This window comes from Hypanus sabinus, chromosome 6 (genome assembly GCF_030144855.1).
Source record: "Hypanus sabinus isolate sHypSab1 chromosome 6, sHypSab1.hap1, whole genome shotgun sequence".
NCBI classification, from domain to species: domain Eukaryota; kingdom Metazoa; phylum Chordata; class Chondrichthyes; order Myliobatiformes; family Dasyatidae; genus Hypanus; species Hypanus sabinus.
The window spans coordinates 4,358,345-4,385,561 of record NC_082711.1 but is presented as its reverse complement, the minus strand read 5'-3'; the positions used below and the strand labels follow the sequence as shown (position 1 = coordinate 4,385,561).

The 27,217-nt window shown below is 47.2% G+C and overlaps 1 protein-coding gene across 3 annotated transcripts in view; it reads right to left on the bottom strand.

Annotated features, from left to right (window-relative positions):
• The window catches only part of tonsl (tonsoku-like, DNA repair protein), a 125,000-nt gene extending 98,127 nt beyond the window's left edge, over nt 1-26,873 (bottom strand). For 2 of the 3 annotated variants that reach the window (XM_059971558.1, XM_059971557.1), the window contains exons 1-6: nt 26,693-26,873; nt 21,626-21,721; nt 18,375-18,517; nt 16,529-16,712; nt 12,866-12,995; nt 5,627-5,798 (exon numbers count right to left, since the gene is read on the bottom strand). In XM_059971558.1, the coding sequence (XP_059827541.1) occupies nt 5,627-5,798; nt 12,866-12,995; nt 16,529-16,712; nt 18,375-18,517; nt 21,626-21,721; nt 26,693-26,858 (891 nt within the window). In that variant the 5' untranslated portion in view covers nt 26,859-26,873. Of the gene's footprint in view, nt 1-5,626; nt 5,799-12,865; nt 12,996-16,528; nt 16,713-18,374; nt 18,518-21,625; nt 21,722-26,692 lie in introns of those variants that run through there. The other variant, XM_059971559.1, reaches the window with a different exon arrangement.
• Between the last annotated feature and the right edge of the window lie 344 nt (nt 26,874-27,217).

Below are 27,217 nucleotides of genomic sequence, written 5' to 3'. Positions count from 1 at the left end.
AAACCAGACCGGATCATTCCCTATCTGTGGAGCCGGTCCATTCACACTCATCTCCATTTTAAACCAGACCGGATCATTCCCTCTCTGTGGAGCCGGTCCATTCACACTCAGCTCCATTTTAAACCAGACCGGATCATTCCCTCTCTGTGGAGCCGGTCCATTCACACTCACCTCCATTTTAAACCAGACCGGATCATTCCCTCTCTGTGGAGCCGGTCCATTCACACTCATCTCCATTTTAAACCAGACCGGATCATTCCCTCTATGTGGAGCCGGTCCATTCACACTCATCTCCATTTTAAACCAGACCGGATCATTCCCTCTCTGAGGAGTTGGTCCATTCACACTCATCTCCATTTTAAACCAGACCGGATCATTCCCTCTCTGTGGAGCCGGTCCATTCACACACATCTCCATTTTAAACCAGACCGGATCATTCCCTCTCTGTGGAGCCGGTCCATTCACACTCATCTCCATTTTAAACCAGACCGGATCATTCCCTCTCTGTGGAGCCGGTCCATTCACACTCATCTCCATTTTAAACCAGACCGGATCATTCCCTCTCTGTGGAGCCGGTCCATTCACACTCATCTCCATTTTAAACCAGACCGGATCATTCCCTCTCTGTGGAGCTGGTCCATTCACACTCATCTCCATTTTAAACCAGACCGGATCATTCCCTCTATGTGGAGCCGGTCCATTCACACTCATCTCCACTTTAAACCAGACCGGATCATTCCCTCTCTGTGGAGTCGGTCCATTCACACTCAGCTCCATTTTAAACCAGACCGGATCATTCACTCTCTGTGGAGCCGGTCCATTCACACTCATCTCCATTTTAAACCAGACCGGATCATTCCCTCTCTGTGGAGTCGGTCCGTTCACACTATCTCCATTTTAAACCAGACCGGATCATTCCCTCTCTGTGGAGCCGGTCCATTCACACTCATCTCCATTTTAAACCAGACCGGATCATTCCCTCTCTGTGGAGCCGGTCCATTCACACTCATCTCCATTTTAAACCAGACCGGATCATTCCCTCTCTGTGGAGTCGGTCCATTCACACTCATCTCCATTTTAAACCAGACCGGATCATTCCCTCTCTGTGGAGTCGGTCCATTCACACTCATCTCCATTTTAAACCAGACAGGATCATTCCCTCTCTGTGGAGCCCGTCCATTCACACTCATCTCCATTTTAAACCAGACCGGATCATTCCCTCTCTGTGGAGCCGGTCCATTCACACTCATCTCCATTTTAAACCAGACCGGATCATTCCCTCTCTGTGGAGTCGGTTCATTCACACTCATCTCCATTTTAAACCAGACCGGATCATTCCCTCTCTGTGGAGTTGGTCCATTCACACTCATCTCCATTTTAAACCAGACCGGATCATTCCCACTCTGTGGAGCCGGTCCATTCACACTCATCTCCATTTTAAACCAGACCGGTTCATTCCCTCTCTGTGGAGCCGGTCCATTCACACTCATCTCCATTTTAAACCAGACCGGATCATTCCCTCTCTGTGGAGTTGGTCCATTCACACTCATCTCCATTTTAAACCAGACCGGATCATTCCCACTCTGTGGAGCCGGTCCATTCACACTCATCTCCATTTTAAACCAGACCGGTTCATTCCCTCTCTGTGGAGCCGGTCCATTCACACTCATCTCCATTTTAAACCAGACCGGATCATTCCCTCTCTGTGGAGCCGGTCCATTCACACTCATCTCCATTTTAAACCAGACCGGATCATTCCCTCTCTGAGGAGTTGGTCCATTCACACTCATCTCCATTTTAAACCAGACCGGATCATTCCCTCTCTGAGGAGTTGGTCCATTCACACTCATCTCCATTTTAAACCAGACAGGATCATTCCCTCTCTGTGGAGTTGGTCCATTCACACTCATCTCCATTTTAAACCAGACTGGATCATTCCCTCTCTGTGGAGCCGGTCCATTCACACTCATCTCCATTTTAAACCAGACCGGATCATTCACTCTCTGTGGAGACGGTCCATTCACACTCATCTCCATTTTAAACCAGACCGGATCATTCCCTCTCAGTGGAGCCGGTCCATTCACACTCATCTCCATTTTAAACCAGACCGGATCATTCCCTCTCTGTGGAGCCGGTCCATTCACACTCATCTCCATTTTAAACCAGACTGGATCATTCCCTCTCTGTGGAGTTGGTCCATTCACACTCATCTCCATTTTAAACCAGACCGGATCATTCCCTCTCTGTGGAGCCGGTCCATTCACACTCATCTCCATTTTAAACCAGACCGGATCATTCCCTCTCTGAGGAGTTGGTCCATTCACACTCATCTCCATTTTAAACCAGACCGGATCATTCCCTCTCTGTGGAGCCGGTCCATTCACACTCACCTCCATTTTAAACCAGACCGGATCATTCCCTCTCTGTGGAGCCGGTCCATTCACACTCATCTCCATTTTAAACCAGACCGGATCATTCCCTCTCTGTGGAGCCGGTCCATTCACACTCATCTCCATTTTAAACCAGACCGGATCATTCCCTCTCTGTGGAGCCGGTCCATTCACACTCATCTCCATTTTAAACCAGACCGGATCATTCCCTCTCTGTGGAGCCGGTCCATTCACACTCATCTCCATTTTAAACCAGACCGGATCATTCCCTCTCTGTGGAGCCGGTCCATTCACACTCATCTCCATTTTAAACCAGACCGGATCATTCCCTCTCTGTGGAGCCGGTCCATTCACACTCATCTCCATTTTAAACCAGACCGGATCATTCCCTCTCTGTGGAGCCGGTCCATTCAGAGTCATCTCCAGTTTAAACCAGACCGGAGCATTCCCTCTCTGTGGAGCCGGCCCATTCACACTCATCTCCATTTTAAACCAGACCGGATCATTCTCTCTCTGTGGAGTTGGTCCATTCACACTCATCTCCATTTTAAACCAGACCGGATCATTCCCTCTCTGTGGAGCCGGTCCATTCACACTCATCTCCATTTTAAACCAGAACGGATCATTCCCTCTCTGAGGAGTTGGTCCATTCACACTCATCTCCATTTTAAACCAGACCGGATCATTCCCTCTCTGTGGAGCCGGTCCATTCACACTCATCTCCATTTTAAACCAGACCGGATCATTCCCTCTCTGTGGAGCCGGTCCATTCACACTCATCTCTATTTTAAACCAGACCGGATCATTCCCTCTCTGTGGAGTTGGTCCATTCACACTCATCTCCATTTTAAACCAGACCGGATCATTCCCTCTCTGTGGAGCCGGTCCATTCACACTCATCTCCATTTTAAACCAGACCGGATCATTCACTCTCTGTGGAGACGGTCCATTCACACTCATCTCCATTTTAAACCAGACCGGATCATTCCCTCTCTGTGGAGCCGGTCCATTCACACTCATCTCCATTTTAAACCAGACCGGATCATTCCCTCTCTGTGGAGTTGGTCCATTCACACTCATCTCCATTTTAAACCAGACCGGATCATTCCCTTTCTGTGGAGTCGGTCCATTCACACTCATCTCCATTTTTAACCAGACCGGATCATTCCCCCTCTGTGGAGTTGGTCCATTCACACTCATCTCCATTTTAAACCAGACCGGATCATTCCCTCTCTGTGGAGTCGGTCCATTCACACTCATCTCCATTTTACACCAGACCGGATCATTCCCTCTTTGTGGAGCCGGTCCATTCACACTCATCTCCATTTTAAACCAGACCGGATCATTCCCTCTCTGTGGAGCCGGTCCATTCACACTCATCTCCATTTTAAACCAGACCGGATCATTCCCTCTCTGTGGAGCCGGTCCATTCACACTCATCTCCATTTTAAACCAGACTGGATCATTCCCTCTCTGTGGAGCCGGTCCATTCACACTCATCTCCATTTTAAACCAGACCGGATCATTCCCTCTCTGAGGAGTTGGTCCATTCACACTCATCTCCATTTTAAACCAGACCGGATCATTCCCTCTCTGTGGAGCCGGTCCATTCACACTCATCTCCATTTTAAACCAGACCGGATCATTCCCTCTCTGTGGAGCCGGTCCATTCACACTCATCTCCATTTTAAACCAGACCGGATCATTCCCTCTCTGTGGAGTCGGTCCATTCACACTCATCTCCATTTTAAACCAGACCGGATCATTCCCTCTCTGTGGAGCCGGTCCATTCACACTCATCTCCATTTTAAAGCAGCTGCCCACATTTACATGGAGCACAGCCACTAGAAAGCAACGATGCCCACCATTCAGTCCAGGCTCTCTGTTGATTGCTGCAGGAGATCCCAAACCACAGCTTCAGGAAGAGTTATTACTCCTCAACCAGCATGGATAATTTCAGTCACCTCAACTCTGAACTGAAAGCACAACCTGTACACTTACTTTCAAGGACTCTACAACTCATTTCTCAGTATTATTTATTCACATGTTTTTGTATTTGCAGTTTGTCTTTTGTACATTGGGAGCTTGCCTATCTTTGTGTGTGGGTTTTTCATGGATTCTATTGTATTCCTTGTATTTACTGTGAATGTCTGTAAGAAAATGGATCTAAGGGTGACAACATGCACGTTGATAAAAAATTTACTTTGAACTGTGAAGTATCAACTCACCAACAGAACCAACCAACTCAGTTCTGAGCATTTCAATGAGCTTCTTGCCTTAAAGGGTGGGAAGGCCATTGAGTGCAACACACACTGAATATTCAGAAGTCAGACAGCATCTATCGAGAGGAATAAACAGTTGACATGGAGTCGCGGCCAGTGGGCGTGCCTGGCGCCGACGCCGGAGCCGCGGCCGGTGGGCGTGCCTGGCGCCGACGCCGGAGCCGCGGCCGGTGGGCGTCGATGACAGGTTGCATCACTGTCCAGTATGGAGGGGCCACTGCACAGGATGAGAATAGTTTGCAGTGGATTGTAGACTCACCCAGCTCCACCATGGACACCTTCAAAAGGTGGCATCCATCTTCAAGGGCCCTCACCATCTCTCATTGCTATCATCAGGGAGGTGGTACAAAAGTCTGAAGGTACACACAATGTACACACAGCTTCTTCCCCTCGCCAGCTTTCCGAACAGACAATGAACACTAGCTTGTTATTTTTGGCACTCTTCATTTTGTAACTTATAGTCCTATTTAAGAACAACAGATTTCACAGCAAATGATTTTGGGATAAAAAACCTGATTCTGAAATGATGTAGTGACATGTTTGAAAGTCTGTGAGCAACATGGTGGTGCAGTGGTCAGCGTAACACCCTACAGTGCCAGCGATCAGAGTTCGATCCCCACTGCCCTATCCTCTCCCTGTGACCCTGTGGGTTTCCTCCGAGTGGTCTGGTCTCCTCCCACTCACCAAAGATTAGGGTTAGTAAGTTGTGGGCATGTTACGTTGGTGCTGAAAGCATGACGACGCTGGCATGATGCCAACACAATCCTCACACAGTGTTGGTCGCTGACGTAGATGCATTTCACTATATAGTTCAAAGCACATGTACCAAGAAGTACTAATCTCCAACAGTGAATGGGGCTAGGGGTGGGAGGCAGCTGTTGCCAAGTTGTACTGACATACACTGTGACCTTCCTCTCATCCTCCTCTGCCTCCCCCTGCTGAGTCCCCACCCACCTGCCCAATGCTGCTGAAACACTCGCTCTCCATGAACTTCTCCTTCATCTTCCTGGCGCACTCCTTGGCTGCCTCGAGCAAGCGGACGGCCTTGGCGTGCTCTCCGTTGCGACAGTGGATGTTCCCCAGGTTGACGTTGGCCCGGTACAGATCCTCATACAATTTGTTCTGCCTGCATTAGGAGAGGGGGAATATGAGGCATGTTTAGCAGCAGGTGGATGGGCTGAATGGCCTTTTTGGTGCTGTGTGATCTGATAGGCTGGTAACGAATAGGAAAGTCTCATGGCGTGGGTGGAGGCATGCACACGGGCTGTGAAGGAGCTCATTCAATGTCATGGCCACATGGTCACGTAAAAGCACAGCAGGAAAGTGGAGCTTCACTGGTGTGAGTGGTTAACATTCATTTCAAGATGACTAGAATATAAAAGTAAGGACGTAATGCTGAGGCTTTATAAGGCATTGGCCAGACCACACTTGGAATATGGTGAACAGTTTTGGGCTCTGTATCTACGACGGGATGAGCTGGCGTTGTAGAGGGTTCAGAGGTTGTTCCTGAGAATGATCCTGGGAATAAAAGGGTTAACAGATGAGGAGTGTTCGATGGCTTTGGGCCTTTACTCACTGGAGCTTAGAAGAACAGTAGGATGTACAAGAGCTCAGGTTGGATGTTCAGGAGCATCAGGGCCAGAACAGCCAGAATGGGTAGCTACTTCTTCCCTCGGGCTATGAGACTAATGAATACCCTGCCACCATCGAGGTCTTATCACTCGGTCAGCGAACTGTGTATCGTACACTCCATGCACTCCAAATTATTTTAAATTATACCATAAGACTATAACACATAGAAGCAGAATTGGGCCACTAAGCCCATTGAGTCTGCTCCATCATTCACTCATGGCTGATTGTTAACGCTGCCCTCAACCACATCTCTTCTATTTCACACGTCTGCTCTTACCCCATCCTCCCTCCCCCCTACCAGGGATAGTGTTCCTCTTGTCCTCACCTACCACCCCACCAGACTCCAAGTCTAGCACATAATTCTCTGAAACTTCCGCCACCTCCAATTGGATCCCAGCACCAAACACACCTTTCCTTCCCTCCCGACTTTCTGCTTTCCTCAGGAATCGCTCCCTACGCGACTCCCTCGTCCATTCGTCCCTCCCCACTGATCTCCCTCCTGGCACTTATCCATGCAAGCAGAACAACTGCTACACCTCCTACCATTCCGGGCCCCAAACAGACGTTCTAGGTGAGGCAACATTTCAGCTGCGAGTCTGTTGGGGTCATACACTGTATCCGGAGCTTCCGGTGTGGCTTCTTGTACATCGGTGAGACATGTCATTGATTGAGAGACCACTTTGCTGAGCATCTACGCTCTGTCCACTAGAACAAGCAGAATCTCCCAGTGGCCACTCATTTTAATTCCACTTTCCATTCCGCTATGTCCCTCCATGGCCTCCTCCACTGTCAGGATAAGGCCACACTTAGCTTGGAGGAACACCACCTTATATTCCAGTTGGGTAGCCTCCAAACTGATGACATGAACATCAATTTCTCAAACTTCCAGTAATGCCAGCCCCACCCCTTCACCATTTCCCATCCCCTAGTCCCCCTCTCATGTAATCGTTTTGCCCTTCCAACTCCTCCCTACCTTTCTTCCATGGCCGTCTGTCTCTTTCACCAATCAACTTCCCAGCTCTTTGCTTCATCCCTCCCTCTCCACATTTCACCCATCACCCGGTGTTTCTCTCTCACCTCCCCCCACCTTAAAAATCTACTCCTCAGCTTTTACTCCCCCTGGTCCTGCCGATTGGTTTCAGCCTGAAATGTCAACTGTACTTGTTTTCCACGGTCGCTGCCTGGCCTGCTGAGTTCCTCCAGCAACTCGTGTTTGTTGCTCAGATCTCCTGCATCTGCAGATTTTCCTTTTCCAACATCCACCTAACCAGGCAGGCTAACGGGTCTATAATTTCCTTTCTGCTGCCTTCCTCCTATCTTACAGTGGAGTGACATTTGCAATATTCCAGTCTTCTGGCACCATGACAGAGGTCAATGATTGTTGAAGGATCTTTACCAACACCTCCAGAATCTCTACTGCTAGCTTTTTCAGCTCATTTTGTCAGGGTGACTTATGTTTTCAGCTTTTTGAGCACCTTCTCCCTTCTCTTCTCTCACACCCTTCAATATCTGACTGCTAGTTTCTTCCACAGTGAAGACTGCGTAGTTTAGTTCATCTGCCATCTCCTTGTCCCCCATTATTATTTCTCCAGCCTCAATTTCTAGCGTTCCTATATCCACTCTCATCTCTCTTTATTTTGTTTTTATATACTTGAAAACGCTTTTACTATCCACTCTGATATTGTTTGCTAGATTTTATCTTTTCCCTCCTAATGATTCTTTTAGTTGCTCTCTGCAGGGTTTTAATAACTTCCCAGTCCACGGTCTTTCCACTAACTTTTGCTTTGTTGTATGCCCTCTCTTTTGCTTTTACATTAGCTTTGACTCCCCTTGTCAGCCACAGTTGTACTATTTTGCCATTTGAATATCTCTGTATTTTTGGAATACATGTCATAGAAACATAGAAAACCTACAGCACAGTACAGGTCCTTTAGCCCACAAAGTTGTGCTGAACATATCCCTACCTCAGAGATTACTGGGCTTACACATAGCCCTCTATTTTTCTAAGCTCCATGTAACTATCCAAAAGTCTCTTAAAAGACCCTGTCGTATCCACCTCCACCACCACTGCCAGCAGCACTCACCACTTTCTGCGTAAAAAACTTACCCCTGATTTTAACAACCTGATTTTCCCAATCAACCTGCATGTTGAAGTTTCTCCTAACTTTGCCCTTTTGACAGGCCTTTTCTATTTCCTGTTGTAATCTGTGGTCCACATTCCAGCTACTGTTGGGAGGCCTGTATATAACTGCCATTAGGGTCCTTTTACCCTTGCAGTTTCTTAACTCAACCCACAAGGATTCAACATCTCATGTCACACCTTTCTACTGATTTGATGCCATTTTTTACCAGCAGAGCCACATCATCCCCTCTGCCGACCTTCCTATCCCTCTGATACAATGTGTAACCTTGGACATTCAGCTCCCAACTACAACCATCCTTCAGCCACGATTCAGTGATGGCCACAACATCATACCTGGCAACCTGTAATAGTGCAACAAGATCAGCTGCCTTATTTCATACTCCGTGCATTGTGACATAACACTGAGTACCGCAGTTGCTACCCTTTTTGATTCTGCATCCCTAATGCACTCATGCTCACCCTGCTGGTTGCAATTAGTCCTACCATCTGCCTGCCCTTCCTGACACTCTGACTGCATGCTATCTCCACTTTTTACCATCCGTCCTATCCTGAGTCCCTTCACTCCAGTTCACATCCCCTGCTAAATTAGTTTCAACCCTCTCCAACAGCTCTAACAAACTTGCCTGTGAGAATATTGGCCCCCTTGGGTTCAGGTGTAACTCATCATGTTTTTTTTTAAAACACAGGTCATACTTCCCCCAGAAGAAATCTTAATGATCCAAGACCCTGAAGCCCTGACCCATGCACCAGCTTCTCATCCATGCATTAACCTGCCAAATCATCCCGTTTCTACCCTCAATATATAGCACAGGCTACAATCCAGAAATTACTACCCAGGAGTTCCAGTTTCTCAGCTTTCTACCTAGCTCTCTAAATTCTTCCTATATCATTGATACCAATATGTACCAAGACATTTGGCTGCTCTCCCTCCCTCTCCAGAATGTTGCGGACACGAACCGAGATGTCCCTGACCCTGGCACTTGACACCATTCGGGTGTCCTGTTCATGTCCACAGAATCTCCTGTCCGTTCCTCTGACAATATATTGAGTCCCCTATTACTACTGCTCCCCTCTTCCCCTTCTGCACCATGGACCCACGCTCAGTGGCAGTATCCCGATCTCTGTGCCATTCACTGGAAGGTCATCTCCCACAATATCCAAAACAGTTGGATATTGAGTGGAATGGCCACAGGGGCAACTTCGGGGTGACTACTTCCCTGTAATTCTGATCAATTACCTCCTCCTCTCCCGTATAAGCTGAATGTCATCCATGCTGCTGCTCCAGATCCCAAACACGACATTCAAGTTGCAGCTGGATGCATTTCATGCAGATGTAATTCCCTGGGAGATTGGGTCTCCCAGAACTCCAACATCCGGCATGAAGACCACACAACAGTCATTTGCTACGCTAGAACTCCAACATCCAGCATGAAGACCACACAACAGTCATTTGCTACGCTAGAACTCCAACATCCAGCATGAAGAACACACAACAGTCATTTGCTACGCTAGAACTCCAACATCCAGCATGAAGAACACACAACAGTCATTTGCTACGCTAGGAACAGTAGAGAGAAAAAGGAACCTGAACAGAAGCTTACCTAGAGGCAAGGCCTCTTTTGAGCCGAAGCCTGACGTTCCCACTCTCACCACTGGCCTACTCCCAACAACGGCTGCCCCACTTGTCCGTTCTGTACTTTTAAACAAGCATTGCCGACCTGCGAAGAACCTGGCCGCTGTGGCCGGCTCCTGCCGCTGATTGGGCTGTCTTATTTATGGTAAAATATTTTTTGTGTTGTGTGTATGTACTGTGGGTGCACCATGGTCCAGAGGAACGCTGTTTTGATTGGTCGCATATATGCACAGTCAGAGTCCACTAACCTTGAACTCAATTTGCCTCACCAAACTTAGGGGTGAAAGTCAGTAGGGTGGGAGAAGGTCAGAAAGCTCAGAAAGTCAGCCCCTTATTTCTGAGGATATTAGGAAAAGTCTGAGCTGGTCTCTGCCTCAGTGGTAGGCACCGGCTCCAACCCTCAAACTGACACATAGATAATGCCTATAAAAAGCATTCACACCCCCTTTGAAATTGTCATGTTTTATTGTTTTACAACATTGAATTAGTGAATTTAATTTGGCTCTTTTGACACCGATCAACAGAAAAGACTCTTACATGTCAAAGTGAAAATAAATTTCTACAAATTGGTCTAAAAGTATTACAATATTTAACAAAATAACTGATTGCATAAATATTCACCCCCTTTGTGTCAGTATTTAGTAGATTACAGCCTCGAGTCTGTGTGGATAGGTCTCTATCAGCTTTGCACATCTGGACGCTGCCATTTTTCCCCATTCTTCCTCACAAAACTGCTCAAGTTCTGTCTGATTGCATTGGGATCGTGAGTGAACAGCCCTTTCCAAGTTCAGCCACGATTTTTCAATCGGATTGAGATCTGGACTCTGACTTGGCCACTCCAGGACATTAACTTTGCTGTTTTTAAGCCATTCCTGTGTAGCTTTGGCTTTATGCTTGGGGTCATTGTCTTGCTGGAAAACAAATCTTCTCCCAAGTTACAGTTCTCTTGCAGACTGCATCAGGTTTTCTTTCAGGATTTCCCTGTATTTTGCTGCATTCATTTTACCCTCTACCTTCACAAGCCTTCCAGGGCCTGAAGCAGTGAAATATCCCCACAGCATGATGCAGCCACCACAACGCCTCACTGTAGGGATGGTGTGTCTTTGATGATGTGCGTTTAGTCTGATGGCCAAAAAGCTCAATTTTGATTTCATCTGACCATAAAACCTTCCTCCAGCTGACTGATGGCAAACTCTAGCCAGGATTTCATGAGAATTTTTTTTCAACAGTGACTTTCCCTTTGCTACACTCCCATAAAGCTGTGACTGGTGAAGCACCAGGGCTAGTTGTTGTATGCACAGTCTCTCCCATCTCAGCCACTGGAGCTTGTAACTCTTCCAGAGTTGTCATAGGTCTCTCGGTAGCCTCTCTCACTAAATAATCATATAACAATCACAGCACGGAAACAGGCCATCTCGGCCCTTCCAGTCCGTGCCAAATGCTTACTCTCATCTAGTCCCACCTACTCGCACTCAGCCCATAACCCTCCATTCCCTTCCTGACCATATACCTATCCAATTTTACTTTAAATGACAATACCGAACCTGCCTCTACCACTTCTACTGGAAGCTCGTTCCACACAGCTACCACTTCCGAGTAAAGAAATTCCCCCTCCTGTTACCACTAGTCCCCTTCTTGCACTTTCTCTCAGTTTTTGAGGACAGCCTGCTCTAAGCAGATCTATATTCTTTCCACTTATTGATGATTGACTTAATTGTACTCCAAGGGATATTCAGTGTCTTGGAAATTTTCTTGTATTCACCTTGACTTGTGCTTTTCAATAACCTTTTCACAGAGATGCTTGGAGTGTTCTTTTGACTTCATGGCGTAGTGCTTTGCCAGAATACTGACTCACAAACAGCTGGACCTTCTTCCAGATACAGGTGTATTTTTACTAAAATCAATTGAAACACCTTGACTGCACAGAGGTCTTTGAGAACAGATCTCCATTTAACTAATTATGTGACTTCTAAAACCAATCGGCAGCACTCGTGATGATTTTAGGGGCTGAGTACTTATGCAATCAATTATTTTGTGTTTTATATTTGAAATTATTTTAGATCATTTTGTAGAGATCTGTTTCCACTTTAACACGAAAGAGTGATTTTCTGTTGATCAGTTTCAAAAAAGGCAAATTAAATCCACTGTGATTCAATGTCGTAAGACATGAAAACTTCAAAGGGGGTGAATACTTTTTATATGGAAGCTTTTAGCGAAGGTAACGTTGCAGCTCTATAAAACCTGGATAGAGCACTTGTAGTATTGTTTGCCTCAAGATGTGGAAGCTTTAGAAAGGGTTCAGAGGAGATTTGTCACAATGCTGCCTGGATTAGACAGCATGTCTTATGAGGATAGGTTGAGTGAGCTCGGGCTTTTCCCTCTAGAGCGAAGGAGGATGAGAGGTGACTTGATAGAGGAGTACATGATGATAAGAGGCATCGATAGCCAGACATTTTCCCATGGCAGAAATGGCTAATGCAAGGGGACATAATTTTAAGATGTTTGGAGGGAAGTATAGGAGGGATGTCTAGGAGGGATGTCAGAGGTTTTTACAGAGTGGAACACCCTCCCAGGGAAGGTGGTAGGGGCAGATATATTGCAGACAATTAAGAGACACACGGATGACAGAAAACTGGAGGGCTACATGGAAGAGAAGGGTTAGGTCGATTGTGGAGTAGATTAAAAGGTCAGCATAGTATTGTGGCCACAGAGCCTAGACTTTGTTCTATATACTCGCGGACATGCAGATACACACCGGGCAGGTTCAGTCTATGGCAGAACTCACTCGGCAATGTAGATACTCTTGCGGATGTATTGGTTGCATCTGACTGGGTCCTTCTTGTTGTCACAGAGGAAGCCCAGGTTGAGGTAGAGCCTGGCTCGCATCTCACTGAGCTCATGCTGGGAGACCTTTCCTGCCAGAGAACCAGAGACAACACAGGTGGAAATGTTGGTACAGCACATGGCAAACCTGCCTTCCTCTGTCAGCGTGCAGAGTCTAACACTTGTAAACTTGTGGTTGTTGTGTAAAATCAGGTTTGCAGGCTCAGTGAGTGGGGACAGAAGACATTCACTACCTTTTATTTACAGGAGGAGACAGGCGTACCGTGGAGAGCATTCTAACAGCCTGCTTCACCACCTGGTATGGAGGGGCCACTGCACAGGACCGGGAAAAGCTGCAGAAAGTTGTAATCTCAGGCAGCTCCATCACGGACACCAGCCTCCACATATCAAGGACATCTTCGAAAGGCAATGCCTTAAAACCTTGCCATCAGATTTCTGAATGGACAATAAATTCATCAACACTATTTCCCCTCTCTTTCTGCACCACTTATTTAATTTCTTTTTATACATACCTCCTTGTACTGCTGTTGCAAGACAACAAATTTCACAACGTATGGGAGCGATATTAAGCCCGATTCTGATACACTCAGTAAATCCTTCCAATTACACTCAGTTACAAATACTAATCTAAAGTGTTTCTATGCTTGTGTGTGTGCACCCGGGCCCTCTTTACTGCAGCACACCTCCACTGTTTACATGACACTGGACTCCACACCTAGCCTGTGGTGACCCGGAGAGTGAAAAGAGATTGTGTGCTTTCAGCAAGCTAGGTTTGTGTCCTGTTGGCACCGACATGCCATCAGCAAACAGCAGATAGTGGGACGGGTCGCCATGTTTCCTAAACAGGCTAATCCCTGGAGGCTTTCGATGAGCAGGCAAGATTGACACTTACTGCAACAGTGATGTAGCTGGTAAACTTTGGCCAGGTCAGCATTTGCAATTGGTTTATTATTGTCACTTGCACTGAAATACAGTGAAAGATCTGTCTTGCATGCACTTAACATGCAGTACTGTGTGCAGTTCCGGTTGCCCTATTACACAGAGGCTGTGGAGGATTTGGAGGGTGAATTAGAATCCTCGTTATAAATGATTTTGGATAAACCGGTTATTTTCACTGGGGAGGGGCAAGAGGCTGATAGAAGTTAGGGCACCAGGATAATGTAGCAATTAGCATAACACAGAAAACCTACAGCACAATACAGGCCCTTTGGCCCACAAAGTTGTGTTGATCATGTCCCCACCTTAGAGATTACTAGGCTTACCTATAGCCCTCTATTTTTCTAAGCTCTGTGTACCTATCTAAAAGTCTCTTAAAAGACCCTATCGTATCCGCTATTACAACTCAGAGTTCAACCCAGCACCCACGACCATGCGTGTTTCCTCCTGGTGATCGGGTTTCCTCCTGCAGACCGCTGGTGAACCACTGAGTGGGTTAAGTGGTCATTGTAAATTCAACCAATGTCAAACAGACTCCAGATGATCTCAGTGATGCGATCAACATACACGAAACAGCACCCCGATGCCGTCACCATCTTTGTGAGGGATTTTAACCAGACCAAAACAGTTACCAAACAACTACCATCAAAAAAAATCATTTGTAGTATCAGAGGAAACAACGCACTGGACCATTGTTTCACCACCGTCAACCAAAATCAGAATCAGAAACAGGTTTATTATCACCGGCACGTGACGTGAAATTTATTAACTTAGCAGCAGCAGTTCAATGCAATACATAATCTAGCAGAGACAAAAAACCAATAATAATTAAAGTAAATCAATTATGTATATTGAATCCATTAAAAAACTTTCAATAAAAGAAACACTGTATATTAAAAAAAGTGAGGTAGTGTCCAAAGAGTAATGAATGTTTCCCGTGCTATTCCACACCCGCACTTCAGGAAGTCTGATCACTTGGCTGTACGTCGACTCCCCGAGTATAGGCAGAGACTGAAGACTGCAGCACCAGCCATGAGGACCAAGGAGGTATGGACAAGGGAAGCACAGGAACACCTACAGGACTGCTTTGAATTGGTGGACTGGACTGTGTTCACAGATTCAGCTTTAAACCTGGATGAATATGCCACATTAACTGACTTCATTAAAACCCGTGTGAATGAGTGTGTGCCAACGAATATTTGCGGTACACTCCTAAGACAAAGTCATGGATGAACCAGGAGGTTCGTCACCTGCTGAGGGCTAGATCTGTAGCATTTAAGTATGGCGACACAGGTCTGTACAAGAAAACCAGATATGACTTGCAGAGGGCTATTTCAAGAGTGAAGGAACAATTTTGAGCACGGTTAGTTGCCTTCATGACTATCGTCCAGTACCACTCACATCTGCGGTGATAAAGTGCTTTGAGAGGTTGGTCATGGCTAGAATAAACTCCTACCTCAGCAAGGACCTGGGATCCACTACAATATGCCTATTGCCACAATAGGTCAACAGCAAACAATCTCAATGGCTCTGCATACGGGGTGGGGGGGGGGTGGGTGTCACACTACTGCACAGGACTGACAGCTACAGAAAGTTGTAAAATCAGTCAGCTCCATCTTGGGTACTAGTGTCCATAGTACCCAGGACATCTTCAAGGATTGATGTCTCAGAAAGGCAGTGTCCAGTGCTAAGGACTCCCAGCACCCAGGACATGTCCTTTTCTCACTGTTACCATCAGGCAGGAGGTACAGAAGCCTGAAGGCCCACACTCAGTAACTCAGAACAGCTTCTTCCCCTCTGCCATCCAATTCCTAAATGGACATTGAACCCATGAACGCGACCTTACTTTTTTAATATATATTTGTTTTTGTACTATTTTAATCTATTCAGTATACAAATACACATAATGCAATTGATTTTACTTTTTTTCTTTCTGTATTATCACGTATTGCATTGAACTGCTGCTACTAAGTAAACAAATTTCACAGCGCATGCAGTTGATAATAAAGTGGATTCTGATTCTAAATTGTCCTGTGATTAGGCTAGTGTTAAATAGGTCTGTTGCTGAGTGGTGTGGCTCATTGGGCCGGAAAGGCCTGTTCAATATCTCTAAATAAATAATGAGAAAATGGCAAAGGCTGTAGGACATATGCTTTAAAGTGACGGGGATTTGCAGGGGTAGTTTTTTCAAATAGAGGACTGGGAGGAGGAGATGGGTGAGGTGGTGAGGGGAGAGGGGACTGGAAAACCTGTCAGATACTTCTGGTTCACATTGTGTGGAGTGGCTTTGTGACTGGTTAATAAGCATTACTTTGTCTCTTTTACCATTTTTGTTTCCTTCTGTATTTTATTCTTGATATAGCTGCAACAAAGCACTTTATTTTAACCTTTAACACACATACAGTGCCCCTTTTGAGAATATCTTTTGCTGCTGAATCAGAAAAAGAACCAATTTAAAAATAAATATTTTTATCTGCTGAAGGATAGCATCCTGGGTTTGAAAGAGGAGACAGGGTGACAGTGATAGGAGGGTGGAACAGAGAGAGAAGGGTCAAGTAATCTGGTTTAAAATGAACCTATGACCTTTCATTCAGAGATCTCCCCAGCTACCTCTTTTCCTGGTGCGAGTGAAGCAGTAGCTGCTATTTTCCACCTTCTCCCATCCTACCTTCCAACTTGTTGTCAACGATAGCCAGGCTCTTCTGGAAGGCATTTTCCGCCTCCTGCAGTGACTCGCTCTCCTGGTCAGTCTCGTAGATGAAGAGGTATGTCCGGCCAATGGTCGCCCAGGCTCGCTGCTCCTCCACGTGATTGGCCACCTGTTGGGCCAATTGCAGGTGCTTGCGCTGATGCTGTAGAACAATGGAGGGGGGGGGGTTCAATCGTAAATGCAAGACTTTAGAGAAGGCTGAATAAGTACATGGATGGGAGAGCTATGGTCCACGTATAGGTCAACCAGACTAGGCAAAATAAAGGGTTGGCACAGACTAGATGGGCCAAAGGGCCTGTTTCTATACTGTATTGCTCTTTGACTCTATGACCCCTGCAAAGGATCAATTACCCTGATGCCTTCAGAGGGAAGGAGAGTCAGTGTGACCAAGGTCCTTCAAACATTGAAGCAACTTGTAATGGAGAAAATCATGTGATAGGAGATTGACAGGAGGCAGTGAGTGGGAATAAAGAGAGGGGAGGGCTTAAAGGGGGCCTTTTCTGGTTGGCTGCTAGTGACTAGTGGTGTTCTGCAAGGGTCAGTATTAGCACCGGGTTTCTTTTCATGATCTGGATGAAAGCAGGTGTATGGGATCTGAGATCAGCCATGATGGAACGGCAGAACAGACTCGATGGCCTAATTCTGCTCCCATGTCTTATGATCTTATATCTATAGCAAAATAACCATAACAGAATCAATGAAAGAGCACCCAACGTGGGAGTTCAACCAGAATGCAGAAGGCAAACTGTGCAAAGACAAAAAAACCCAGCAATAATAATAAATAAGCAATAAATATCGCAAACGTGAGATGGAGTCCTCAAGAGTGAGTCCATTAGTTGTAGGAACGGTTCAGTGATGGGTTGAGTGAAGCTATCCCCCGTGGTTTAACAGTCTGATGGTTGAGGTAATAACTAGTCCTGAACCTGCTGGTGCAAGTCCTGAGGCTGACTGGCTCTTGATTAGTGAAGGCATTACAGGCTATGGGGAGAAAGCAAAGGAATGAGCTGAGAAGGAAATTAAATCAGCCATGATTGCACGACAAAGTAGACTGGATGGGTTGAATGGCCTAATTCTGCTCCTGTGTCCTTGTCTCCCCTATCTATGCCCCTCACTCTCCTTCACCCTAGGGGTTCTTACCTCATAGTCCCAAGCCCTCAAATCCCTCACAGTTTCTGAGTGTCACAGAGAGCGCTGTGAGTGAATAGCTGACTCCTGCTCCACCATTTGGAACATTTCTGACTGATTTCTGTTCTGAGGTGTAGGGTGGGGGTGGGGGGAACACAGCCTGGGTAACGACTGACTGAATTGAGGGATGGGCAGCCTACCTGTCTCAGGACAGCAGCAGTCTGAGCCCAAGGTCAGACACTATTGGTGGTCAGAATACTTGCCACAGTGCTCAGCTCCCATTATTGGGAGTTGTTGTGGAGTACATGTGTTTGCAGATCAGGGCCGAGGGTGCCTGGACACACGGGGCCTCCCTCATCCCAAAGGGAATGGGAACTAGAGGCATTGGTCAGGCAGGTCTCACCATTGTGGCAGTGGACAGTCTTACAGTGAATGGCAGGTCACTGAGGGGTGCAGTACAACACAGATCCATCATTCTTTGAAAGTGACGTCACATGTTGATTGGCTCATACACACAGCAATGGCCTTCATTAATCAAAGTAATGATTTGATTTATGAGTACAGGGGTCAGAAAGTGTTGTACAAGATGTAGCTGAAGTCTAATTTGGAATTTTGTGCCCCCGATGCACAGGTGAGCATGGGAGGTGGAGAGCACAGCCTCTCCCCCTCGTCCCCGTACCTCAAGTGCATCGGAGTAGCTCCCCAGCTCTGCGAGGCATTCCCCAATCTTCCGGTTGGCCACCGCACAGCCGATCACATCGTTCAGCACCTCGGACAGCTGCAGCTCCTGCCGGTGTTCCTCGATCGCCTTCTGGAACTGACCTGGTGAGAGGGAGCAGATCATGGTGGAAGTGGCGGTGCGGTGGAGACAGCAAGCTCAAACAATCAATCTGTTCAAGGTATAGTAAAGTTCACAAATACCACCGAGGACACCTTCAAGAGGCCTCGCCTCAAGAGCATTCTGACAGGAAGCTGCAGAAAACCACAAACTCATCCAGCTCCATCATGGGCACAAGCTTCCCGAGCATCGAAGACATCTTCAGAAGGGATGCCTCCAAAAAGCAGCATCTATCTTTAAGCACCCCTTCACCCAGGACATGCCCTCTTCTCATTACTGCCATCAAGGAAGTACAGGAGCCTGAAGAGAAACACTCAACATTTCAGGAACAGCTTCTTCCCCTCTGCCATCAAATTTCTGGATGGACAATGAACCAATGTAAACAATTTCAGGAATTCTGCTCTATTTTTGCACTACTTATGTAATTTGTTTATTTCTTATTTTTTACTTTGAGGTTTATAAAGTCATTAGTCACGTGGATAAGGTGAATGTTCACAGTGCTTTTAGCGGAGTATAAACATGAAGGGGTAAGATCTTTCACACCCAGAGTGGTGGTTCTGTGTCAAATGAAAAAGGGTTTATTGTTATCTGCATAAGTCCATGCATGCACAGGCGCAATGAAAAACTTATTGTAGCAACATTACAGGCACAGAGCACCAGATTAAAATACCGATGATCTCACCTGGTCCCTCATCACCACCTCTTTGGTCAAGAAACCACAGCAGCGCCTCCACCTCCTGAGGAGATTGAGGCGAGTGATAACTAATTTTAACAAAAGCACTATAGAGGCTGCCCTGACCAGCTGCAGCACTGTCTGGTACAGGAATTGCAAGGCGTCTGACCACAACCCCCTGCAAAGGACTGTAAGAGGATCATCGGGGTCTCTCTTTCACCTACCAGCGATATTTATCAGGAGTGCTGTGCACACAGGACTGTCAGCATTATCAATGATCCCTCTCATCCGTCCAACAATCTCTTTGACCCCTTAATGTCAGGCAGAAGGTGCTGCACCATTAGGACAAGAACTGTTAGGAAGGGAAACAACTTCTTCCCCCAGGCCATGACACTACTGAAGTCCCTGCCACCACCTGGGTCTCAACACGTACGAAGCACCTGTGGCATTATAGTGTTTACTTTTTAAACCTGAGTCATAGATGCAAATTATTTGTTAATTTATTTTGGTAATATTACTTAATGCGTAGTGTGAGTTACATGTACTGCACTGTGCACCTTGGTCTGGAGGAACATTGCTTCGCTGGGCAGCATACATGCTGACAGCTGAATGACAATAAATTGAACTTGAAGTGGCACAAAAAGTGCTGGAGGAACTCATCAGCCCTAATGAAGTCTCGGCCCAAAACATTGACTGGTTACTCTTTTTCATAGATGTTGCCTCATCTGCTGAGCTCCTCCAGTATTTTGTGTGTGTTGCTTGAATTTCCAGCATCTGCAGATTTTCTCTTCTTTGCGATTGTGCTTGAAGCAGGAACAATTACAACAGGTATTTGGGTAGAAAGGTTGCAGGGGTTCCCAACCTTTTTTTATATCATGGACCAATACCATTAACTGAGGGGTCTGTGGATCCCAGGTTGGGAGGGGTAAGGGCCAAACACAGGCAAAGATTGAATAGTTTTGGATTTCATTCCCGAGAACGTAAGAGAACAAGGGGAGATTTGATAGAGGTGTACAAAATTATGAGGGGTATAGATAGGGCAAATGCAGGCAGGCTTTTTCCACTGACATTGCCTGGTCATGGGTGAACCAATTAAGAGGAACATCACTCAGAAGACAGTGTAGTATGGAACGAGCTGCCTGTGGCAGTGGAGGATGTGGGTCAACTGGAGCATTTAAGAGAAGTTTGGATGTGTTACGAACCCCGTAACTGGGTCACTTACCAGCAAAGATAGAGAGGTCCGTTGAAGTCTGATGGTACTATTTTTAACAGTATTTATTAGTAAAAATACACAAAAATAATATCAATGCAAATATACAGATAATATACATCGTCAATACGAAATCTAAAAGTGCGAGTATAATAATAATCAATAATCAATCTTATTATACTTATAATAAGAAATAAGCTCTATCGTTGTCTAGGGGATAATGTATTGTCCGATGGAAATATAAAGTTCACTCAGTTCATGCAGGCTGCAGCCATTGGGGACCGCTATGTTGCAATGGTTGGAGAGAGAGAGAGATTTGGAGAAAAATTTGCCAATTCCTTTTATGATTTCGATCCGTTGGAGTCTCGTTGTTGTGGCCGTTCACTTGTGGCCTCTCCTTTAGCTAAGCCGTTCTTCCGTGATGAGCCCGCCAATCCCAGGCAAGGGAGGACGCACATAAGCCCCCACCAGCTTTCGCTATAAAATGCTGTCACTGGATTTCTAGCGTTTCTCCTGGTGCGTCTAAAGGGGCTGTTCCCCAGACCCTCTTTTATCCTTACTCACGGGGTCTCAGATGTCAATCAGGTTGGGATGATGCAATCCCTCAACCAGCCCACTCTGGTCGTCCCCTGAGGGGCTTCAATGAATAGTACAGTACTCAATACACAATTCCTTCTCCAAGAGACAATAGCCGTTATCAGTGGTTTTGTTTCGCTGAGGCCAGGACACATTCCAAACCTTGTGGATTCTGTGTCTCTCTCTCTCATTTCCTGGGTCCCAGACCCGAATTAATAGCGATCTTGCGATTCTCAAAAAGGAGGGGGCGACTTTGTACCCTTCGGCCCCTCAGAGTTGCTGCACATTCATAACAGATGGGTACAGATGGAGAGTTATCAATGGACTATGGTTCACGTGCACATCGATGGGACTTGGCATAATAATTCAGTATGGACTAGATGGACTGAAAGGCCTGTTTCTGTGTTGTAATGCTCTATGATTGGCTGGAGAGCCTGTTTTACTACTCTGGGATCCTATGTTTTGGGCCAAGGCAACACAACCCTTTGACTTCCCAAACTCCCAAGACCTGCAGCAATCATCAAACCCCAGAACCCACACAGCAACCACTCAGTTCCGAGACCCCTCTCCTGACCATCGAGCTCTCATGGCCCACACCTGTCACCTCTACCCTCCCCCACCACGTGGACCCACCTTGTTTGGCCAGCACCTCGCCCAGCTGGTTGCAGATATTCGCCTCCTCCCTCAGGTTGTGGCTTCTCTGGGCTTTCAACTTGGCCTTCTGCAGGTCTGAAAACAGAGCGAGAGAGTCAGGAGGCCACTTGACCCATCAAGCTCCTGCTGGCTCTCCATATTCTATGACAACAATCCTTCAGTAGGTGGCAATTGTCTGATTATTGCCACATGCAGTGAAATACATTGAAAACCGTTAGTTTGCATGGCATAGAAACACAGAAAACCTACAGCACAATACAGGCCCTACAGTCCACAAAGCTGTGCTGAACATGTCCCTACCTTACCAATTACCTAGGGTTACCCACAGCCCTCTATTTTTCTAAGCTCCATGTACCTATCCAGGAGTCTCTTAAAAGGCCCTATCGCATCCGCCTCCACCACCATCGCCGGCAGCCCAATAGACGCACTCACCACTCTGAGTAAAAAAACTTACCCCTGATATCTCCTCTGTACCTTCTTCCCTGCACACTATCCACAACACCCCCAACCTTTGTGTCACCAGCAAATTTACTAACCCATTCCTCCACTTTCTCATCCAGGTCATTTATAAAAATCACAAAAAGAAGGGGTCCCAGAACAGATCCCTGAGGCACACCACTGGTCACCGACCTCCATGCAGAATATGACCCACCTGCAATCACTCTTTGCCTTCTGTGGGCAAGCCAGTTCTGGATCCACAAAGCAATGCCCCCTTGGATCCCATACTTCCTTACTTTCTCAATAAGCCTTGCATGGGGTACCTTATCAAATACCTTGCTTAAATCCATGTACACTACATCTACTGCTCTTCCTTCATCAATGTGTTTAGTCACATCCTCAAAAGATTCAGTCAGGCTCGTAAGGCACGACCTGCCTTTGACAAAGCCATGCTGACTATTCCTAATCATATTATACCTCTCCAAATGTTCATAAATCCTGCCTCTCAGGATCTTCTCCATCAACTTACCAACCACTGAAGTAAGACTCATTGGTCTATAATTTTCTGGGCTATCTCTACTCTCTTTCTTGAATAAGGGAACAACATCCGCAACTCTCCAATTTTCCATAACCTCACTGCATTGATGCTGCAAAGAGTACCCCACAGCAGCCTTGGGTACATCTTGTCCAGTCCTGGTTACTCACCCAACTTGCTGCTTTCTAAAAGCACCAGCACATCCTCTTTCTTAATATCTACAAGCTCAAGCTTTTCAGTCCGCTGCAAGTCATCCCTACAATCACCAAGATCCTTTTCTGTAGTGAATACTGAAGCAAAGTACTCATTAAGTACCTCTGCTGTTTCCTCCGGTTCCATACACACTTTCCCACTGTCACACTTGATTGATCCTATCTCTCACGTCTTATCCTTTTGCTCTTCACATACTTGAGAAGGCCTTGGGGGTTTCCTTAATCCTGCCCGCCAAGGCCTTCTCATGGCCCCTTCTGGCTCTCCTAATTTCATTTTTAAACTCCTTCCTGCTAGCCTTATAATCTTCTAGCTCTCTATCATTACCTAGTTTTTTGAACCTTTCAGAAGTTTTTTTTCTTTTCTCCTTGACTAGATTTACAACAGCCTTCGTACACCACTGTTCCTGTACCCTACCATCCTTTCCCTGTCTCATTGGAACGTATCTATGCAGAACACCACGCAAATATACCCTGAACACTTGCCACATTTCTTCTGTACATTTCCCTGAGAACATCTATTCCCAATTTATGCTTCCAAGTTCCTGCCTGATAGATTCATATTTCCCATTACTCCAATTAAACATTTCCCTAACTTGTCTGTTCCTATCCCTCTCCAAAGCTATTTGGAGATAGAATTATGATTGTCTCCAAAATGCTCTCCCACTGAGAGACCTGACACCTGACCAGGTTCATTTTCCAATGCTAGATCAAGTACACCCTCTCCTCTTGTAGGCTTATCTATACATTGTGTCAAGAAACCTTCCTGAACACACCTAACAAACTCCACCCCAACTAAATCCCTCGCTCTAGGGACATGCCAATCAATATTTGGGAAATTAAAATCTCCCATCACGATAACTCTGTTATTATTACACCTTTCCAGAATCTGTCTCCCTATCTGCTCCTTGATGTCCCTGTCACTAGTTGGTGGTCTTTAAAAATCACCCAGTAGAGTTATTGACCCCTTCCTGTTCCTGACTTCCACCCACAGAGACTCCGTAAACAATCCCTTCATGACTTCCTCCTTTTCTGCAGCCGTGACACTATCTCTGATCAACAGTGCCACACCCCCACCTCTTTTGCCTCCCTCCCTGTCCTTTCTGAAACATCTAAAGCCTGGCACTAAGTAACCATTCCTGTCACTGAGCCATCTAAGTCTCTGTAATGGCCACAAAATCTTAGCTCCAAGTACTGATCCACGCTCTAAACTCATCAGCTCTGTTCATGATGCTTCTTGCATCATAGTACCAAGTCATACACAGCACATATAGTACGTATAAAAGGCATGTAAATAAATCTAACCTGTCCCCAAGTCTCATGTCTTGTACACTGATGGGGCATGGAGTGTGTGGGAGCAAATACCAGCCCTCAGCAGTCTGATCATCACGCTCTAAGCCCATAGCAGTCAATCATCTGCAGATTGTTTTGTGTTTAGGAGTCAGAAGTTGTGCAGGGTAAGAATGGGCTCAGCCAGGTGGCTGAGCGAGTCAGTGGAGGAGTACTGGTTGGACTTGTGTGGAGTGATTTCATTCCTTCCTCATGTGCAATGGAGGTCCGTAAAGGCTGAACACCTCACTACAGGAAGGATGTGGATACTACAGAGAGAGTGCAGAGGAGATTTACAAGGATGTTGCCTGGATTGGAGGGCGTACCTTATGAGAATAGTTTGAGTGAACTCAGCCCTTTCTCCTTGGAGTGACAGAGGATGAGAGGTGACCTGATAGAGGTGTACAAGATAATGAGAGGCATTGATCATGTGGATAGTCAGAGGCCTTTTCCCAGGGCTGAAATGGTTGCCACAAGAGGACACGGGGTTAAGGTGCTGGGGAGTAGGTACAGAGGAGATGTCAGGGGTAAGTTTTTTACTCAGAGAGTGGTGAGTGCGTGGAATTGGCTGCCGGTGATGGTGGTGGAGGCGGATACAATAGGGTATTTTAAGAGACTCCTGGACAGGTACAGGGAGCTTAGAAAAATAGAGGGCTATGGGTAACCTTGGGTAATTTCTAAGGACATGTTTGGCACAGCATTGTGGGCCGAAGGGCCTGTATTGTACTGTAGGTTTTCTATTTTTCGTATTTGCACTTTGCCCCTGCTTCATTCGGCTGTATCGTGAATGTCTGAATGCAATTAAACTTGAAGATTCCCTCCCACCCTCACTGCATGCTGCTCAGGTGTCCACGGTACAGAGAGGGCATCCCACACCACTGGGGGAGGGGTACGGAGAGGGCATCTCTACTTTACACCCATGCCCGTGTGGGTAGGCACAGCTCAAATGCCATTATACATTTGCCAATGACACAACTACTGTTGGCAGAATTTCAGAAGGGGATGAGGTGGTGTACAGAAGCGAGCTAGATCAGCTGGAACAACCTCACACTCAATGCGTCAAACTGAAGAACTGGCTGTGGGCTTCAGAGGGAATACACCAGTGGAAAGAGTGAGCATTTTCAAGTTGCTGAGTGTCAATGCTTCCGGGATCTAATCTAGACCCAAGTCACTATTAGAGGCTACGTCACTTGCAGACTTCCACAGATGTACCGTGGAGAGCATTGCAACTGCCTGCATCACCATCAGAGTCGGGAGTGGGGGTGGGTGAGGCTTGTAGAAAGCTGCAGAGTGTTGCAAACTTGCTCAGCTCCATCAAGGACATGTGAGATCAATTCCAACGTTGAAGAGAAGTTTGGATGGGCACGTGCATTGTAGGGTACAGAGGGCTCAGGTCAGGCAGGAGGCAGTTTAACTGGTTTCAGCATAAGACTATAGACCATAAGATATCAGAACAGAACTGTTAATGCTTTTTTCTATCTTCACCTCAACCCCAGTTCCTGGCCTTCTCCCCATAACCTTTGATGCCGTGTCCAATCAATCTCTGCTTTAAATACACTCATAGACCTGGCCTCCACAGACGCATGTGGCAACAAATTCACTACCCTTGGCTAAAGAAATTTCTCCACATCTGTTTGAAAGGGCGCCCCTCTATCCTGAGGCTGTGCCCTCTTGGCCTAGACTCCCCCACCATGGGAAACATCCTTTCCACACCTACTCTGTCTTGGCCTTTCGACATTCGGAAGGTTTCAATGAGATGCCCCCTCATCTTTCTGAATTCCAGCCAGTACAGACTCAGAGCTGTCAAACATTCCTCCTAGGACAACCCTTTCAATGCTGGAATCATCCTTGTGAATCTCCTGTGGACCCTCTCCAATGGCAGCACACCTCTTCTCAAGAGGATTGTTCCCCATACTCAAGCTGAGGCCTCGCCAGTGCTTTATAACGCCTCAGCATCACATCCGTAGGACTGCAGAGGCCGGCGGACGAGGGTAAGAGGGAGCTCAGAGGCCGGCGGAAGGGGGTAAGAGGGAGCTCAGGGGCAGGCGGACGGGGGCAAGAGGGAGCGCAGCCGGCGGACAGGGGGCAAGAGGGAGCTCAGAGGCCGGCGGACGGGGGTAAGAGGGAGCTCAGAGGCCGGCGGACGGGGGTAAGAGGGAGCTCAGAGGCCGGCGGACGGGGGTGAGGGAGCTCAGGGGTAGGCGGACGGGGGGCAAGAGGGAGCTCAGAGGCCGGCGGACGGGGGTAAGAGGGAGCTCAGAGGCCGGCGGACGGGGGTAAGAGGGAGCTCAGAGGCCGGCGGACGGGGGTAAGAGGGAGCTCAGAGGCCGGCGGACGGGGGTAAGAGGGAGCTCAGGGGCCGGCGGACGAGGGTAAGAGGGAGCTCAGGGGCAGGCGGACGGGGGTAAGAGGGAGCTCAGGGGCCGGCGGACGGGGGTAAGAGGGAGCGCAGAGGCCGGCGGACAGGGGGCGAGGGAGCGCAGAGGATGTGGGAGAGGGAGCACCGGGCCGTGAAGCAGCGCTGCACCAACTCACGTTTCAGCTCCCGGGCTCCGTTCATCTTCGGGCGTCTGAAGCAGGAGCCCCGAGGCCGCGAACTCCCAGCCGAAACCCGCGCTCCCGCACGGGGCTCCCATTGGCCGAGCGGCGCGACAGCGCACACTCCAATTGGCCGAGTACCGCCTACTACCTGGTTACGCATTCATGACGGCAGCTTTCTATTGGTCGAGACTCCACGGTTTGTATTTCGGATTGGCCAAGCCTTTTGCGCACCTCATTGGCTGGAGGGCAGGAACGCTCACGTTATTGGTTGACAAGCGAAGGGGTGCGTTGCCCCCGGAACTGATGGCAGCAGCGAGAGGAGAGTCTGCCCCTCGGTCTCAGATGACGGACGCTACTGTACTTGATTTCTTACAACCAAGGGAGTGAAATTCTTTGTTGCATCTCCATCGCGATGTAAGGGGACGAATGTCTCTTTGCAGACGACACAATGGTTGGTGGTGTTGTAGATAGTGTAGAGGATTGTCGAAGATTGCAGAGGGACATTGATAGGATGCAGAA